At 33.3% G+C, this 17,759-nt stretch overlaps 2 protein-coding genes and 1 non-coding gene across 3 annotated transcripts; 1 reads left to right on the forward strand and 2 right to left on the reverse strand.

Moving 5' to 3' along the window:
• Nucleotides 1-806: 806 nt before the first annotated feature.
• LOC106758769 (uncharacterized protein At5g48480) lies at nt 807-2,093 on the reverse strand. The gene is made up of 2 exons (XM_014641754.2): nt 1,720-2,093; nt 807-1,271 (listed from the first exon to the last, which is right to left on the reverse strand). The coding sequence occupies exons 1-2, from the start codon at nt 1,989-1,991 to the stop codon at nt 1,052-1,054; spliced, it is 492 nt and encodes a 163-aa protein (XP_014497240.1). The 5' UTR covers nt 1,992-2,093; the 3' UTR covers nt 807-1,051.
• Nucleotides 2,094-10,482: 8,389 nt separating this feature from the next.
• TRNAK-UUU lies at nt 10,483-10,555 on the forward strand. The gene has a single exon. It is a non-coding gene; the product is annotated as a tRNA-Lys (tRNA).
• An 85-nt stretch (nt 10,556-10,640) lies between these two features.
• LOC106758108 (fimbrin-2) lies at nt 10,641-17,492 on the reverse strand. Its single transcript, XM_014641027.2, has 14 exons — nt 17,079-17,492; nt 16,746-16,916; nt 15,877-16,118; nt 15,618-15,789; nt 15,130-15,168; nt 14,858-14,926; nt 14,663-14,779; nt 14,025-14,236; nt 13,195-13,350; nt 12,708-12,907; nt 12,382-12,539; nt 11,786-11,882; nt 11,150-11,241; nt 10,641-10,924 (listed from the first exon to the last, which is right to left on the reverse strand). Exons 1-14 carry the CDS (start codon nt 17,163-17,165, stop codon nt 10,736-10,738), a joined length of 2,001 nt encoding a protein of 666 aa, XP_014496513.1. The 5' UTR covers nt 17,166-17,492; the 3' UTR covers nt 10,641-10,735.
• Nucleotides 17,493-17,759: the final 267 nt, after the last annotated feature.

Below are 17,759 nucleotides of genomic sequence, written 5' to 3' on the forward strand. Positions count from 1 at the left end.
ACACAACACATTTTCCTTCCACTTCAAAATATGAAATGCTCCATCACCCCCAGAGACAAAGAGAGTGAAAAAACGGTACAAAGAACAGCAAAAAAATGTTATTAAACATACTAAAAGACACTCTTCTTCAACAGAAAAAACTTCAACTGAATTCAAATATTGTTTTAACTTCTTATCATTGCTACAGAATTTATTCCCAAATAAAGGGAAGTTTCATGACAAAAAGTCTGTTTCTAGTATCCACATTTATAAAAATTAAATTAGATCCAATTAAATATTAGATTATGCCCAAAATATCATTCAGAATGGAAATAATAAGTATAATTAAATACAAAACAAAAATAAGTTCAATTTGAAGCATTGAAAAATAAATAAACAAATAGAAGAAACTTTATTCAAAAAATCATCAATAACTATTATTACATAATTAATATTTTTCAACAATAATTAAAAAATTAAATTAATTAAAACTATCGTAAAACAGGAATAATTATTACAAACTTCTATACTACATTATTATAATGACCACAATCATACATAAAAACGATTCAGCCTTTTTCAAATCAGCCAGTTTTAGCCATTAAATATAAAATCAGACATAATAGTACATAAACCATAAAATCAAGAAGTTACTGCAGAAACAAAGGTTATCAAACATGCAAACTTTCCATACAGTTTAAGGGCAATTATAGGATATAGCTAGACAATATATTCACCTTAAAATTTAACCATTCAAAATTGAAAAAAAAGATGCATCTAAAACATTAATGCCAATAGAAATTAACTAAGAAAAACACATCAACAAATACTAAAGGAAACTTGAAAAACATCAATAAGCCAATTACTTTTCTATGGGTCAGATTGGTTCATTAACATTAACAAGAAAGTACCAAAGTTTCAAAATACTCCATATAGAGTCCCAACCATTAGATTAATAACTCACTGAAATCCTAAAGACATTCTCTAGACAAGGGGATCATTACCCTAATCACTAATACAACTAAAACAAACTGAAAATCCAACTGTCAGAAACAAACTGATCTAACACACATTAAGCTTCCACGTCAACACTTTCCTTCCTAGGAGAGCACAGGAGCCAGACAAAACCATAAGGATCCTTAACCTTCCCCACGCGCCCACCACAGCACGCGCCTTCAATTTCAGCCACTTCTTCCTCCACGACAGCCCCAGCATTCACCGCTTTAGCTACAGCCCCCTGAACGTCCTCAGTCTCCAAACACAAAACGACACCATTTCCACCCGCCTTCACGCTGACAACAAAATCAAATGAAACTGCCTTCAGTCATTGAAATATATTATGAACTAACAAGTGAAGACCACGTTTGCAAAAGAAAACAAAGGTTAACTGAGAGCGTGGAATTAAGACGACAAAAACAAACAATAGATAAGACACTAGAGACCAAAACGTGAACAATGGAAGAACAAAACAGACAAAAAGAAGATCACGAATCTCGAAAAATATAATTCCTGTTAAATATAGATCGAGTGCATACAAGCCAAAAATTAATTTAAAATTATGGACCAATGCACGGGCGAATAAGATACAAACACAGAACTTAAATTTACACAAATGAAAGTCATACGATCAAAAAAACAGTACCATAACTAGAACATCAGAAGCAAAAATGCCAAAACATGTTAAATATGAATAGATCTATGAAATATAAGCGATGAACATGATGAACAGAGAAAACTAACGGTGAAGCAGAGTCGTCGACGAGGTCAGCGACGAGAATGGTGGAGCCAGCAATTTTGAGCTCAGCCGAGAGAATGAGAGGAAGCTCGTGGTCAGCTTTGCGCTTGGGGTTGAGCGCACGGGAAACTTCCTCTGCACCAAACGCAGCCTTGTAGAAGGAAACGGCGTCGTTTGCTTTAGGAGCTTCAACCAGAAGCTGCGGCTTCACGGCAAGAAAAGACACCGCAGCAGCGGCATTCTCCGTCACGCCATTTTGTGCTTCTTGCTGAGCCATTGGAAACAGAGAATGAAGGGAGAAGAAGAGGGAAAACCCTAACCCTAAGAGAGAGAGAAAGAAGAGTTACTGCAGAAGAAAATGAGATGAGCGTGAAGGAAAAGGTTGGGGTGGGGCAGTCTTTATAAAGAAGCGGGGAGTCGAAACGTTTGGGGGCAAAAGGGGAATTTGTGAAAACATGAGAGTTGAGTGCATTACTTTACCAATTTTTATTTTAAAAAAAGAAAGGGTTTAGTTTATGGATAAAGGAGAACCTGAGATTGCCCCTAGTTGTGGGTTTAATTTACCAAGCGACGGCCAACGGTCTTTTCAACTACATGTTGGTGAGTCTAACACGCGCTTTCTTCACGCGCCACTTTGATGACATGTAAGAAAATGTGGAAAATCAAGTGTTTTTGATATTTTAAAAAATTAAAATTAATTAATTGAATGATGAACTCAGGTACAGGACCATGCCTGTACCTAGAAGAATGGAATATCATACAATACAAAATAAAATAATAACAGGTATGACAAAGTTCTCCACTAAAATTTCTAAAACATAATAATAAAAAAGTATTTATAAATTAAGATTGTATTTACCTAAATTCTATATGTATAATTATAAAAATGATGTTAAACTATAAAATAAATTTAACTCAAACTCAAATCTGGAATAAATGAATATATTACACTACCTGTGTAAAAGTAAAAGTATTCCTCCGAATTCAACTACTGTGTGGTAACAGTATAATTATAAAAAATTATATATGTATACATATTAAAAAAATCAGTCAACGCTTAATTTATACATAAATATAATCAAATTGATAAATTTGTTATATAATATTATAATATGATAAAAGGAGAGATGGAGAAAAAAAGTGATGAAAGATTTACATAAATCAAAATGTATTGTTATTGTAACTATAATACTTACGGATAATGATAATTTGATACCAAGTCTTTATAAATTTTTACTGTGTCCACGTGTCGTGTTCTGATTGGTTCTTATGCAAAATATTAAAATAATTTTAAAGTTAAAAGCTCTTTTTGGTCTCAGTTTTTGTTGGGAAAATTCGAAATGGTCCCTATGTTTTTTTGTGTTTGATTTGGTCCTAAAGAATATAATTGGAGTTTAATTTAGTCTTTTTCACTAACTCCGTTTAAATCGTTAACAGTGAGATGTCCAAATGTGCAATTAGAGTGTGAACTGTCATTTATGCTCTGACGTGGACTAGATCAGTCATCATCATAGGGACCATATTTGCAAATAATAAACAGAAATGGGGACTAGATTGAACAACTTTCATTCATTACAAAATAAAGAGCCACATCACCATCTTCTTCAACCTTCAGCCCAACCAGTTACTTAACCCTAGTGCCGCCACACCTAAATCCTCAGGCCGCCACCGTAATTATGCCCCAGAGACTCCAAAAACTTTCATACGAAGTGACCAAAATCACATTCACACACCCTTTTTTATCAAAACCCTGTCAACAGTTTTAATCACATCATCAACAACTCTAACTTTACAATTGAAGAGAACCAACAAGGAAAAGAAGAAACTTGGACATTGTTCACGTACTTGGGTTAGTAAAAACTTTAGCTTGTTGTGAGAAACAAAGAAGAACCCATTTATTGCAACAAGAAGAAGAAGATTGGGAAGCAGACATGGCTCATTAACCATCAAGATTGGGAAGAAGATTGGTTAACCTCCAACGTCACTGTGGCTTTCATAGAACAAAATAAAAACCCTAATTTGAGAATCCACCCCCTTTTCACCTCAATCTTGCAAATCTGATTTTGCAAATTTGATTTCCCTAAGATGATTGCTTCCGATTGGAATAGCACGTCCCTGGTGTTCCCTCCCAAAGATGTTCTTCTCAATCTCGCAAGTTTCCCTCCCAAACCACGATAAAAATCTCACAAATACTTAACTTTAATTTATTCCCAAAATAATAACCCTAATCACAAATTCTATTTAAAAAATCTTTATTCCAACTGACAATGCCACAAAAGATTCCAAGTCAGCCAATAAATGACACCTCACAATGCAGTTGTACATCTGGACAGCTCGCCGTTATCAATTTAAACGGAGTTACCGAAAAGGACTAAATTGAACTCTAATTACGTTCTTTAGGACTAAATTGAACACACAAAAAACATGGGGACCATTTCAAATTTTCCCAACCAAAACTGGGACCAAAAAGAGCTTTTAACCTAATTTTAAATGATATGGAAATGCAAAGCTTGAGTTTTTTGGGGGTTTTATTTTTTTTGAGTTTCAAACATTACAAATCTCATTTATGAGAAAGAACCTCACCCACTTACAAACCTTCCTTGACCATAATAGATCGTTTATCGATAAAGGATCATTTACTAGAGTTGTGTCTATCGTTGTTTTGTTCAAACGTTTCGTTTTTGAATCATCGTTTAATATCGAAACCACCATTAACATAGGTTTTGAAGCTTCACACGTCCATTTCATTGCAACCTCTATTTAGAAGCATCATTATAGGCAAAAATCACCATTGAAGACAAAAAAACATTGTTTGTAAGTTTCCATAATTCGTTTTTATTTTCTTTTCTTATTGTTGTTCGGTGATTTTCACTTATTTTAAATATTTGAATTTTTCTTTTATCATTTTAGGATTATTGTGTGTTTTGGGTGAAAAGTTACAAAATTTTTACGCACAAATTTTGTTAATTGAAATTTTGTTAATTGTTATGTAGGTGATCTCAATGAAATATACTTTTGTACGAAATGTTGATGAAGATTCTTGCCAACTAGTAAAATACAAAGTATGTGTACCATAAATTTTATTATTCATAAAAAAAAACTACATATGGTCTTAAAAGTGTTGATTTGGCCATTCTCTTAAATCTCAAATTTTAAGGTAATAAAGCATCCTATCATTAAAATAACAAATTAGGACATAAGAACATGTCGAGTAAGTAATGAATCATACCATATGAGCTACTCGATCCATATGTTGTAAATAAGTATGTATTGAAAGTATTGATAATCGATGTTTACTTATGAACATACAAGTATGCATTTTGCATTCGAATTATATTGTGTTTATTTGGTTTAAAATATTTTTATAATTAAAATGCATATATAATATTTTAGTAATTTTAACTAGGGATCTTGATTCATCTTTTTTGACTAAATTTAGTTAAATCTGGGATAAGATTATGTGAAATTGGTTAAGATTATGTGTATTATTTGATTATGTGGACTATATTATTTAAATAAATAGTGTTTGACATGACACGAATCTAATTGTTTACTTTAGGAAATTAAGGATTTCATTTGATCTCTTCATCTTGTTTAAGATTGCACTTAATTCTCTTCCTCTTGTCTAAGACATCTGTGTTGGTGTAGGGAAAAGCTCTTTCTTTAGGGCTTTCTTCCAAGAACGAGAAAAAAAAGGTTGTCTTATTCTTCTTCCTAGCTAGTCGCAACATAGGGTTACTCCTCTTCAAAAAGAAAGTGGTTCTCCTTTTGACTAGTGTTGTCGCATACCTTCGTGGCCGGCCGAAATCGCTACCAGCAACGTCACCCATGCTGGAACCACCGCTGCCACCACACTACACCATTGCTAACGATCATCGTTATGTCGCCGCCGGTAATCTTGGCCTTCGTCGAAGGCATCACCAGTGAGGGCCAAAACGCACTTTGTTATGCGAATCCTGAGTCATCGTGATCGATTCGCCTCTACTCTGAATTCACACTCGGCATCGGCGATGCCACCGAAGATTATCTTCTTATTTGTATTGTGCTTTATTGGGTATGACTTTGGGGTTTCTGATGGTTGGAGGTTGAACATGGTTGTGGCTAGGATGTTGAATTTGTTTTTTAGTGTTATTTGTTATTGGGGGCAATGAATAGGTATTGATCAATGTGTTTTAGGTCCTTGTCTCTTTTTCAGGTGACGGTCAATGTTTAAATTGGGTGATGAAGACATTATATAGCCCAAATAACATCTTGGAAAAACAGATTCGTATACACAATAAATATAGGCATTAAAATATTGAGTTGGGGTTGTCGGTAAAATCGAAAGAGATATGGGGAAGAAGATAGGTGCTCGTGAAAGAAGAACCTTTCCCAGAGTTGAGGTTGTCCGCCAAACCGAAAGAGATATGGGGAAAAAGATAGTTATTCCCCTAGATGTCCTCTTGCACGAGATCAAAAAGCCCTCTAGCTAAGTTTTATTTTTCGAGAATTAGGAGCAAAAGTCTGAACCTTTGTTCAAAATTCACAGGATAGATTGAGAAAAAAAACCCTATCGTATTTATAAGAGGAAGATGGACTACCTAGACTGGGTTTTCAAATTAAAGAGAGGAAAACAAAATTTGGAGTTCAATCTAGGTTTTCTGGGTTCAATTAGGATTAAATTGGTTTAATTACATTCCCCATTTCTTCCATGGGGGAGGTTTAGTGGCCGGCGACCGACAACGAGGTCCATTGGGGAGTGAGTCTCTGTAAGGTTCGATTAGGAATAAATTTTTATGTGCGGGAAGGCATGTTCCGTAGCTGGATTGTAGAACTAGTTGAATATATCTGTAGGGGAAGCTACAGATTGGGCTGTAGGAACAATTATAGTCGGTGAGGTAGGGTACAAGAGTGTGGCTTATTCTTTCCACAATGGTGTTATGATATTTGAGAAGGCTTATGGTGGTAATCATGATGGGGTTAATAACGATGGAGGTACACATGTTGATGAGTATGATGATGATACAATATCAGGGAAATACTATGTTGGTAGTAGTGGTATCAATTAGTATAGTTGGCATAAATGCTACTATGAATATAGTCAGTTAGTTGGGTGCGTGATGTTAGTGAAATTCAAGGATCGAGGATAGAGTATTGAGTATTCATATGTGTTTGATTTGTTATGATTAGGAATCTTGCTGTGATTACTTATGTGTAAGGGGTGTTTGATTATACTTGATATAATCATAAGGTTTGTATCTTGTTGTGTGATTGATTATGGTGGATATAACCAATATATGTGAATATTGTTGTCATGATTGTCTTACCGGTAGCTTTTCTCATTCGTGTTTGTGTTTGTGTTTGTGAATGAAATTATCGACGATGATTGTATAATGCCTATATGTGAGCAGATAATGTTACAGATGTTTCAGTGATAACGGTTGATTTAACGTGTTTGTGTGTGTATATTTCGTGAACAAATCAACTCCTTCATAGCTTTTACCTTGTTTTATCCTCAATTTTAGTGTGTTTTCTAGTTTTCTTGTGTTTTATTTAGTATATGCTTGTTTTTACCTCTAATCTCTTTGTTTGAGTGTGCGAAATAAATGAATAGAAAGCAATTCTAGTGGAGGAAAACAAGCAAGAACTCAAGAGAACATGTTTTGGGATAAGAAAAGAACAATTTGAAGCAAATACCCATGTTGGACGCCTTTGGAGCAAGCAGATCTGTAGAGAAAGCGAAAAAGATGCAGTGCAGAAAAATCGGGCCTGAGCCTCCCAAAAGGGGGTTGAGCGCCCTTCAATTCGCAGATCTAGCCATAACTTGGTGCCTGGGCGCCCCAGAAGGGGGCTGGGCGCCCTTTGCTTCACTAATTCACCTAGAACTTGGCGCCTGGGCGCCCTAGAGGGGGGTTGGGCGCGACTTTTGCTGATATGTCAAAATGGGTTATTTAAACATGGGTCTTGCGATTTTTAGGGCATTCTTCTCTTCCTACACTTCATTCTCCACCTATAGAGATTGGGAGAGGCCCTTAGAGGTTGTTTGGGGTGTTGGGAAGCTCTCCCACTCCTCCTTGGGTCTTCAAGCTTCATCGATGGTGATTTCACCCTTTTTGGGTTGAGAAAGAAGATGGGTCATGAATTGGAGATGGAATTTCAAAAGGGAGGTGCACATGGAGCATGGAGAAATTGCTAAGAACCTTAGGAAAGACTTTGCATCTTCTCTTTGGTTCCAATTTCTTCCTTATCTCTTTAATTTTGTGAACCCTAAGTTCTCCACCATGGAGAGTTTTTCCTATTTGTTGAGATTAGATGTAATAAACTGAATCTTGTGTATTTTGTGATGTTAATACATATGTTTTTCCATTTCAATGTTAGTATTTGATTTCTATGCTTAATGCTTGATTTGGATTGATCACCCATGCATGAATTATGGTTCTTGATGTATTGGAAAATATGACTTGAACTTAGAACTGAAATTGAACACCTAATTGATAGAATTGAGTTGTTTGTAAATGCATGAGAATGAAGTGGATGAACTTTAGTTTTGACAAATTGTAAATACACTGTTAAATTCCTTCCACACCAACTGTTTGATAAAATACCAAAAAGAATTTCTTGTGTTGTTTTGTGCACTTTGATGTCTAATTGAGTTATAAAAGGAAGAGTTGTCATGTGTTGCACAAATCCCTTGGGAGAAAATGATATTTATCACTTGTTACACTACGACCGATGCACTTGCCGTTGATTTTGCAACCAACATTCAGAGACGTGATTAACTTGAGAGAGGATGGGGAAAAACCTTAGGATTCAACTAAAGTTATTTTGTATTACAAGTTAAGACAATGTAATATTTCCTTCGTTATTTTATTACTCGAAATAATATAATTGGATAAGTCTTTTTTAGTACGTTTTCGCGCTATGAAAATTTTGATTTTTATCGATTTTTAATAACCCGTGACATAATAGAAATCGGGGTGTTGCAATAACTATATTTCAATAATAATTTATAAACATTACAGCCTAATCTAATGATTGATGAGGTTGTAATTACAATGTTATCAAGAAAACTTAAGAATAGAAAGAAGTTATTATCCTTTAATTTTTTTAAAACCATTTTTCATAATTTAATAATTTACTTATAAAAACATATTTAAATAAGAAACTTAAAATAGAGAGAAACTTACAATTATACATATGATAACATTCTTTTAAGATATTATCCATAAGATAACATTTTTAACGAAGATATTGTACATAATATATTATTCACACTGTAAATGTTAGAGCTTCCAACTTCAATTATTGTACTATGTAGACGAGCAAATATAAATACAAATGCAAGAAGAATAATTAGACGAAGAGAAAGATGATTTTTTTCATTTATTCTTTGTAAATATTTTCTAATACTAACCTGAGTAAACTTGTATTTTTTTTTTTGGTAAAAAATTCTTCAATTTATAATGCATTTATTGGTTTAAAAATTTTAGACACTATAGTAACACCCTTAAATTTATTCTTAAAATAGTATGAGACACTAATTTAAAAATTCCAAAACGCATGATCAAGGTGAGGTGGAAAGAGAGTTTTCATATTTGTAAGATTTTCACTGTAAAACTATTCTATAGAAAAAAATAGTATTTGTATTTTATATACAGTCATTTGGATATAAAAGCCTACTTACAAAAATCAAAAAGTTTAACATATAGTACGTAGGCCTACTTACAAAAATCTCCAAAGCATACAAACCCCATTTTCTGAAACTAAGTCTCTTTTCCAGATAACACCACGAAAGGTAGAAGTTTTGATTTAAAAAGGTGGTAATACTGAGTGCAAACATATGATAATATAAAAGGTTCAAAAGCAACTCGGAGAACGTGAGAAATAATATTTTGAAAATTGGACGAAATTTAAGAAGAAATGTCTTTATAGTTATTACTTTTTATTTTATTTTTCTTTATGGAAAATCTTAACAGAAATAAAATATAGCTTAAAGTTTTTGACTGAACCAATATAAATGTTTCACGATGTATCCTTCCTAGAATATAAATGTTTCGTAAGAACCCCATAAAGCTCGTAATTCGCTACAAAACTCATCAAAATAGACTTATTTTAAGCAAGCACACATATATTATAGGCTTAGGATGTTGGTCAAACCATAAAATCAAAAACTAAAAATATCATTCTTTAACGTGTAAAATTTCACCTATTTTAAAAATCTATACGATTTGCGAAATAAAAAAATTATTTGTCCAAAATGGTAACGTCACATAAACATATTTTTACACCACTTTTACATAATCTATGACTTTGTACTAAGTATGATATCATCACTTAACTATTTAACCGTAAAAAAAGTACCTAAATTCCATATTATTTTTTAAAAGTTTAATTTTTGTTTAGCTTACACATTTTATTTATTAGCATTAGATTGTAAAAAAGTTCATTAGGACTCTACCAACCCGCAGATAAATCCATTTAGTTCGAGAACGGTTTCAAAATTTTGAAGGATTATTAGGACTCTCGTATAAAAAGCTTGAGAATTGTTTTCTCCTTCAAAATATCAATATTTAACTACTATTTTTTTTTAAATTTTTCATTAAAGTTCTTTCAATCACTCAAATTATACAATGAATTCTTAAAACTTTTTTTTTACATAAATATAAAATACTCATTTTTGTTTCTCACGTGCCACAATCTTAAAAAGACATCAATTTTGTCGGAATCATGTTGTCAGTGAAATTTATGTATATTTTATTATAAGTATAATATAATATAAATATTGTTCAGCCGTCTTAGCTCAGCTGGTAGAGCGCATGGCTTTTAACCATGTGGTCGTGGGTTCGATTCCCACAGACGGCGAATTTTCTTTTCGCTTTCCTAATCCTTTAATCTCTGTTTTGTGGTGATTATTATCAGAGCATCTAAAACTCTTATGGAAAAAAGGTTGATGAAAATTGCCATATTTTGATCATCAGTAGAAAGAGTGGGTTCAATTATTTATTATATATTGATCATAACAAAAACTTTCACAAGTCATATTTACATGCTTCCATTCTCTTCTGCTGATGAATCAGAAGCAGAATCTTCATCCAGTGTTGAATTTGATGTAGTCTCCAATTGGCTCCCACTCTCACTGTCTGAACTCCCTACTGTTCTTTCTTCAAGAGGGTGTTTCAAGAACCAATACATTATGCTAGCTGTTAGAGTCAGGATCATCTTTTGATTAACCTGCAACATGCAGCAAAATACCATTCAAAAGTTGTTACAAAAAACACCAATACAATTGCACCCACATTAGTATCATCCATAATATCCATTGTGTCTTGCAGGTTAACTTTTTTGAGGATTGTTTACCTTAAATAAGTATTTTTCCAAACATAGAAAGTGAATGTTTGCTAAATGTTTTGAAGTCAATGACCAAAACCTCAACATGAATGTTTGCTAAATGTTTACCTCAGTGATGTCTTCAGGAAGCAAGAATATGGAACAACCAAGCTTTCTTGCAATACTGATAATGTAGGTGGCATTCATCATTTTCTCCTGATCTGCATGATTTATAAACCAGATCAACACAAATCTTCTCCTGGTTCCAAATTTATGTCCATTTCATGCAACACCATTATGCAAGTGAAGAACGTAATTTTTGTAGTTCACTTCATGTAGAAGGAGTGAGATAACTTCAGCTTGAGAGAATTTCATGATAGTTGGAATTTAAATCATATAAAATATATAAAGACACAATCAATACAATTGCAATAAAAATGGATTATTGAATCTGCCTGTTGTCAGATGTTAATGATTATAAATGGCCCAAGACATGATTTTCTCACACACTACAACTAAAGTAGGACAGGATTACATGAAAAATGAAAAGTTATGTTTGCTTTAATGATGTAATTAGAATAGGAAAATCCAATGGAATGAATGATGTTACAGTTTTCAAGCAAAGCCATTAATGACCATAACGAATCCAAAACTCTAGTTGGAACATAATTATTGTAGTCCACATCACATCTGATTCATCACAGAAGGATATTCAGAAAACATGCATGCAAGTCAAAAACATTAAAGAGTAGAAAGAAAACATACCAGTTATTCCTTTTGTTACAAGACCCCAATTTACAGCTCTAGGTTGCACAGAACTAAGAAGCTCAAGGAAAAAAATTCCATCTGATACACTCTTGTCCTACAATTTGAATAATTATAACAATTAACCAACCTAATTTGGTAATAGTTTATTCTCTTAATAAATAATACAAACTATTTGTCCAAAAGCACCATGCAACACTAACCAAATACACCTAAAAGATGTATCAAGAAAAGAGATAACTAGCTCAGGAAAATTACTATACTTTTTCATGTTCCATATAACAAAAATCACCTTTAGAAGCAAACATAACTGCATAGCCAATCTAGCTTTTGATTACTGATATATCCCAGTAAAATATAGTGAAATTGGGATCTTTTCTTGAGCAGAAGTATAATGTACATATATATCAAAAGGGTACTACAAAATGAACTGTTTGTCATGCAAGAGTACAGTATCTCTTTATTTGGCAAGCACCAGAGGAAAACCAATAAAACTATCAAATATTACAAAGAACACGAGAGTCAGTCATTTGCACTAGAATGAATCACATATATATATATATATATATCTGTGTGTGTGTGTGTGTTCAAAATACCTTGAAACTATCCATTCGGCTTTGACTTCCTGAACTACTGACTCTGCCGTTTGCCCATCGGAGAATATCAGCATCAGTTATTTCCTTCCCATGAGAGTGAAATCTCAAGTTTTTTAGAAGTTGTAGGATGTTGTATCGCATCAACTGCCACAAATATGCTGAAGATAAAATCAACCATGTTTGGTTAAACAGCGTTAGCATCCTCTAACATCAGATAAAAAGTTTTATAGAAGGGACAAAGGAACAATGAATTAATGGTTGACATATTTTCAGTAGATAAATTGACTCAAACCAAGCAACAAAACATAGTTTTAAGGTCAACATACCTAGTATTAATTTTTTATAACCCTGCACAATGTCATTCCCAGCAATATTTACCAGTGAAAATTTAAGCTGTTTCCCTATTTTCACCACTTGATTGCAATTCTCTACTTTTTTAAATGGCAACTTAATAGGTGGCTTATTAGCAATCTTCCAATTCACAATCCCTGGTGACACTTTGTCTAGAGTCTCCAAGAGTACCCACCTGTAAACAAGTACAACACATTCAGAAGATGTAAATCTCATATGAAAACAATGTAAACTGTTGTCAAATCAAAAAGAGAATCATGTCACACAATTCCTAAATGTCAGATATATTTAAATATACATTGCCATTATTTGAATGATTATAACATTCTTATCCTGTGAGAAATTTGAAAAGTGAAATTATTAAACCAATCTCACAGTTTTCAATTACATAGACAAGATTAACAAAACCAGTTCATATTCGTCATCATCTGTAAGAGATATAGTGAAAATAAGATACTCCACCCATTTCTAACATCCTCAAAGACATTGTTGATGTATGTTGAATTTCCAAGGCTATTGATCCAGAGGCGAAATGCTCTCTCTTCTCTAGAGTCTTGGGTGTCATCTAACAAGTTTTCAAGGAGAGAACTTTGTTTTGCTTGGGTTGATAGTCCATTCCTGTAAGAGGGAAATTAAGTTTGCTTGCATATATTTCTTAAACCCCAAATATAAATTTGCAAACATTTTATTGGAGATATAATGGAATCATATATAGGATAATCAAATCACATTCAAAGCCAATAAAAGGGACAGCCAAATGAAGATTTAGGTGCTCAAAATTGTACATCTATTTACACCTATTCTAATAACTTGAATAAGTAAATTTCAAAATCTGGCTAATGGGGTGACACATAATTAAAATGAACATATTAACATTTAGAGTATCAACTGAATGTTCAAATGACGGTTGTTTAGTCAGGCACAAATCATCATACACTGGAGAATAACCAATCTGGCAATTTCTTGCAGAAAGAGCATCTAATAAAATGATAACAGAAGAAAACAAAAGTGTGACCCCGAGAAATATGGTGATAGTGAGATTCAATAGAGAAGGATTCGTTGGGAGCATACTCAGTCACAGAGAATAAGCTGTTTCTGAAGTCTACCGTTAGGGTCTCACAAAAGTCAAGAATGAAAAAGTACCTCAGATATATAAGGAAACCACTTCAATAAAACAATCCTTAATTAAATCCTAAAATAGATTTCCATCTCATGTCTTATATATAGCCAACAACTCAAAAATGGAGCAATTTAAACTCATAATGTGTGCTTAATAGAAAGATCATTATCACCTGTGTTGGAAAATATGTGCAACAAAAGCAAGGTTAAGATTTGGGGAACCTTCCACTATATCTCTAGCCGTTATGTATCGCTCGCAACCCATCTTATCAGCATGTTCAAGAACTAATTTTGCTCGTTCGTAAGGATTTTTGACAGCCAATGTGGATGGATTAGTGTATTCAGGTGCAAGAACATTTAGAAGGTGAGCATAAGCTTCTGCATCCTGCAGTGTCAGAACCATATATGTTAAAAAAAGGCTATCTGCCTGAACTTTGCTCAAAAAGGTTTTGCTATAATTAATAGTTCATAATACTGACTAATGATTTCCTGTATTTCTCAGCATTAAAAGTAGAAAAAGTGTACAATGAATGAATCTTTCAAGAAATATTTTTACTCAAAAAAATCCTCGTGGGATAATTCACTTTATTAATCCTCAATATTAAAGTTACTTATCTCCTGTTTTACATGAGACGAAAAAGATTTCAAACCCCTACAGTTCATTAATACTAATACTAAAAGTTCCAACTTCCAATAGTAAATTTAATCAACAAATTATTATTCAAGAGGCTGCTCATATGAACAAAACACATATTAACATCATATATAACATAGCATAGCTACATTTATGTTTAAAAAAATACTCCATTACCCTAACATCAGAGGAGAAGTTCGTGACTATCCTCTTGTAACCTGATTTCTTCAAATGGAAATTCATCCACCTTAACAAAATCTTTTCTGGTGCCAGACTCATCAACTCTTCCATACCCTGTTATTTCAGAAATTTGAAGGTAACAAATACAACAATGATGAGAAGTATGAAAAGATGACGAAAACAAGCATTTACCTCACTATCACTGACCAACTCCACAAGCTGTGGTGTTTTCTTTAGGTTCAGATCCGCCAATAGTTGAATCTAATTTAGCAACCACCATTAGGAATGTCAAAAGTTTTTCCTTGTAAAATTTAATATGCAGCATGCAGTCTCTACCAATTTCATTGATACCAAAACAAGAATGCATAATTAGATAAAAAAAAATGAAGATCTATTCATATAAGGTAATAAATTTTAGCAATCTAAACAAAACAATTCTGAACTTCACATTAATTACCATTTACCTTAATAATCTGTGAAATTAATCCGAGCACCAGATGACGCTGAAATTAAAACAAAACAAATAAGATACCAACCCACAAATTGAAAAAAAGAAAAGAAAGAGAAAGAAAATTTTAATAGCAGAAAGGTGGAGAGGTAATTCCTACATGATCAAAAACTGAATTAAAAGAAAGATATTCTGATAACATGGGCTAACAAATCCTATAACAATGTTGAGAGAATTCATTTAAAAGATTTAACTCTAATAAAAAAAATTATAATCCACCTTAGAGCTCCTGATGTGGACAAAAAGATGGATCTACAGTTTCTTAGATTGTGACAGTGAAATAAAATATCTTAAATATGACGAAACCTAGCAACACTACTACCTTGCCAGAGGCACATCCTAAGTCTAATATAAAAATTAATTCTGAGATTCATTATCACAGTGATCCAGTTGCTGAGAAATAGAAAGGCTTTAATGTAGAGACCACATAGCACTCAAACATACCCTTCCTTCAATGAGGTCTTGAGTTCCAATGTTGACTACTGTACATCCAATTGCTTTAGCAGAGTTCAGGCAAAGCGTGTGGTTTTCATTCCTTTCCCATGGATTAAGTAATCTTTTTGTATTGATTGCCCTTTCATCAATGGTCCGTGGAACAGCCACATTAATCAGCTTACTGCAACAAATGTAATTCTTATTAAAGGATGAAAAAACTGAGTTATATTGATCAACATAAGAAGATTTTTTAATAAAAGTATAGTACCAAAGAAGAACACCATCTTTTGCTATTTCAAATAGATCATTGGTTGAAGAATCAATAGGAAGGCATTTCTTGAGAAATTCATCTCCTGCAAGATAGTTATTTATATGTGCAACATATGATGCCTTCTCAGATTCACTTATTGTGTGAAGCAATGTGGTAGTTGCAGCCTTGAGGAACGCTGATGAGTTTTTTGCATTACTCCCCGTCCTAGAACTTGCAAAACTTTGCAGCTTTAAGTAAATCTGTCATCATTATAGCACCATTATTAAAATCACTCAAATTAACTTTGATTTGGACACAACTACTGAAACTGTTTCACTTTTTAAAAGGTGAACCAGTTCCAAGTTTAATCCCCCGTATGTTGTTTACTTCCTAAAGCAACAGAAATTTTTCCAAAATACGGCTGCACTTCAAAATATGCAAGACAAATTGAAAATAATTCTCCAAGTTTCTGGGAAATGCTGATTAAATTTGATTTCTAATTACATTTACAACTCTTTCTTTCTGTACCAAAAACTTTATATAGATCTTTTGGATTAAAGGTTCAAATAATAGGGAAAATGGAAATATTACTTTTTTCTCTCTTTCTTTTCTCTGTTTCTCTTGAATTAAATACAAAGAAAAGCCTCATTCAATCAACCACTTCAGCTGTTATCATGTTACCTTTTTTAGTACTAGAGCAAAGAAAAAATACCAGATAACACTAATTTCATTTCTTATATTGAAATTGAGTAGATGAGAAGATCAGAATAGATCAGGATAATAAATCACTACTAGGAAGGAAAAAAAAAGGGTGATATGTGAAAAAGTACAAGGATCCAGTATCCTTAAAAAGCTGATGCTTGAAAGGATCAGATGATAAAGCTCACCTTGAGAAACAATTCAAAATCAACCTCTTCACTTATGTTCTGATACAAATCTTGAATATAAGAAGCTCTCTCTTCTTCACTGAGATTCTCTCCCACAACCTTCAACCTCGACATCTTGGAAGCCAAGTCCCCAACCGCAAGCCTTCCACTCTCCCTCCTCATGCTCACGAACTGCACCAACCATTAAAAAAAAAAAAAAAAACCCACGACCCCAATTGCACTGACAACATCAAATTCCAGTCTTTCAAGGAAAACAACATCAAATACTCAAAAAACTTCCTTAAAAAACACGATGAACCTCCTTGCGAAGAAAACCAACCATGACGAACTTACTTGGGATTTCAAGCTGCGAAGCTCCACCTGGGTGAACTGGTTCTGAAGCCATGGATCTGAAACAAGAATACCCCAGTGGCCAGACATATCTGTAGCTATAAATTATGATTGAAGTCTGTTTCTTGCACCAAATGCAGAATGAAGAGAGAGAGGAAAAAAAACACAAAGCTTGTGTTTCTGGTTTTCTCTAACAAGTTGCTTTCTAACACAAACACACACTCTCTCTCTCTCTCTCTCTCTTGAGTTTATAAAAAGTAGAAAAGGGTTGGAGAGTGTCACAGAAGGAGAAGTTGGAAGAAGACCAACACTTTGGGACAGAGAAGAGCTGTCACAGTTCAAAGTTGCTCTGGTGGGAGAGAGAGAGAGAAAAAGAAAGAATTCAAATTATTACACACAAAAATGAATGTCACATTATCTAAGTCCCTAGTTCCTTAAAAACTTTTGATGGGGACCCTTATGTTGCCGTTAAAAGAAATTTTTTTCAAAAACTTTTATCAGAATCCTTTATAGTATTCTAAGATTTAGTACGATATAGTTATTATACTAGACATGTAATTAACTTGGGTTCAGATAAAGTTTTCCTCCCAAGCTATGTTAATATATTATAATCTTTAACGAGGGTTTTTCAAACCCAAGTGGACTTACTTCATAATGCCAACGGTTTCCTTTAAACTCTAGTTT

This window comes from Vigna radiata, chromosome 4 (genome assembly GCF_000741045.1).
Source record: "Vigna radiata var. radiata cultivar VC1973A chromosome 4, Vradiata_ver6, whole genome shotgun sequence".
Lineage (NCBI taxonomy): Eukaryota > Viridiplantae > Streptophyta > Magnoliopsida > Fabales > Fabaceae > Vigna > Vigna radiata.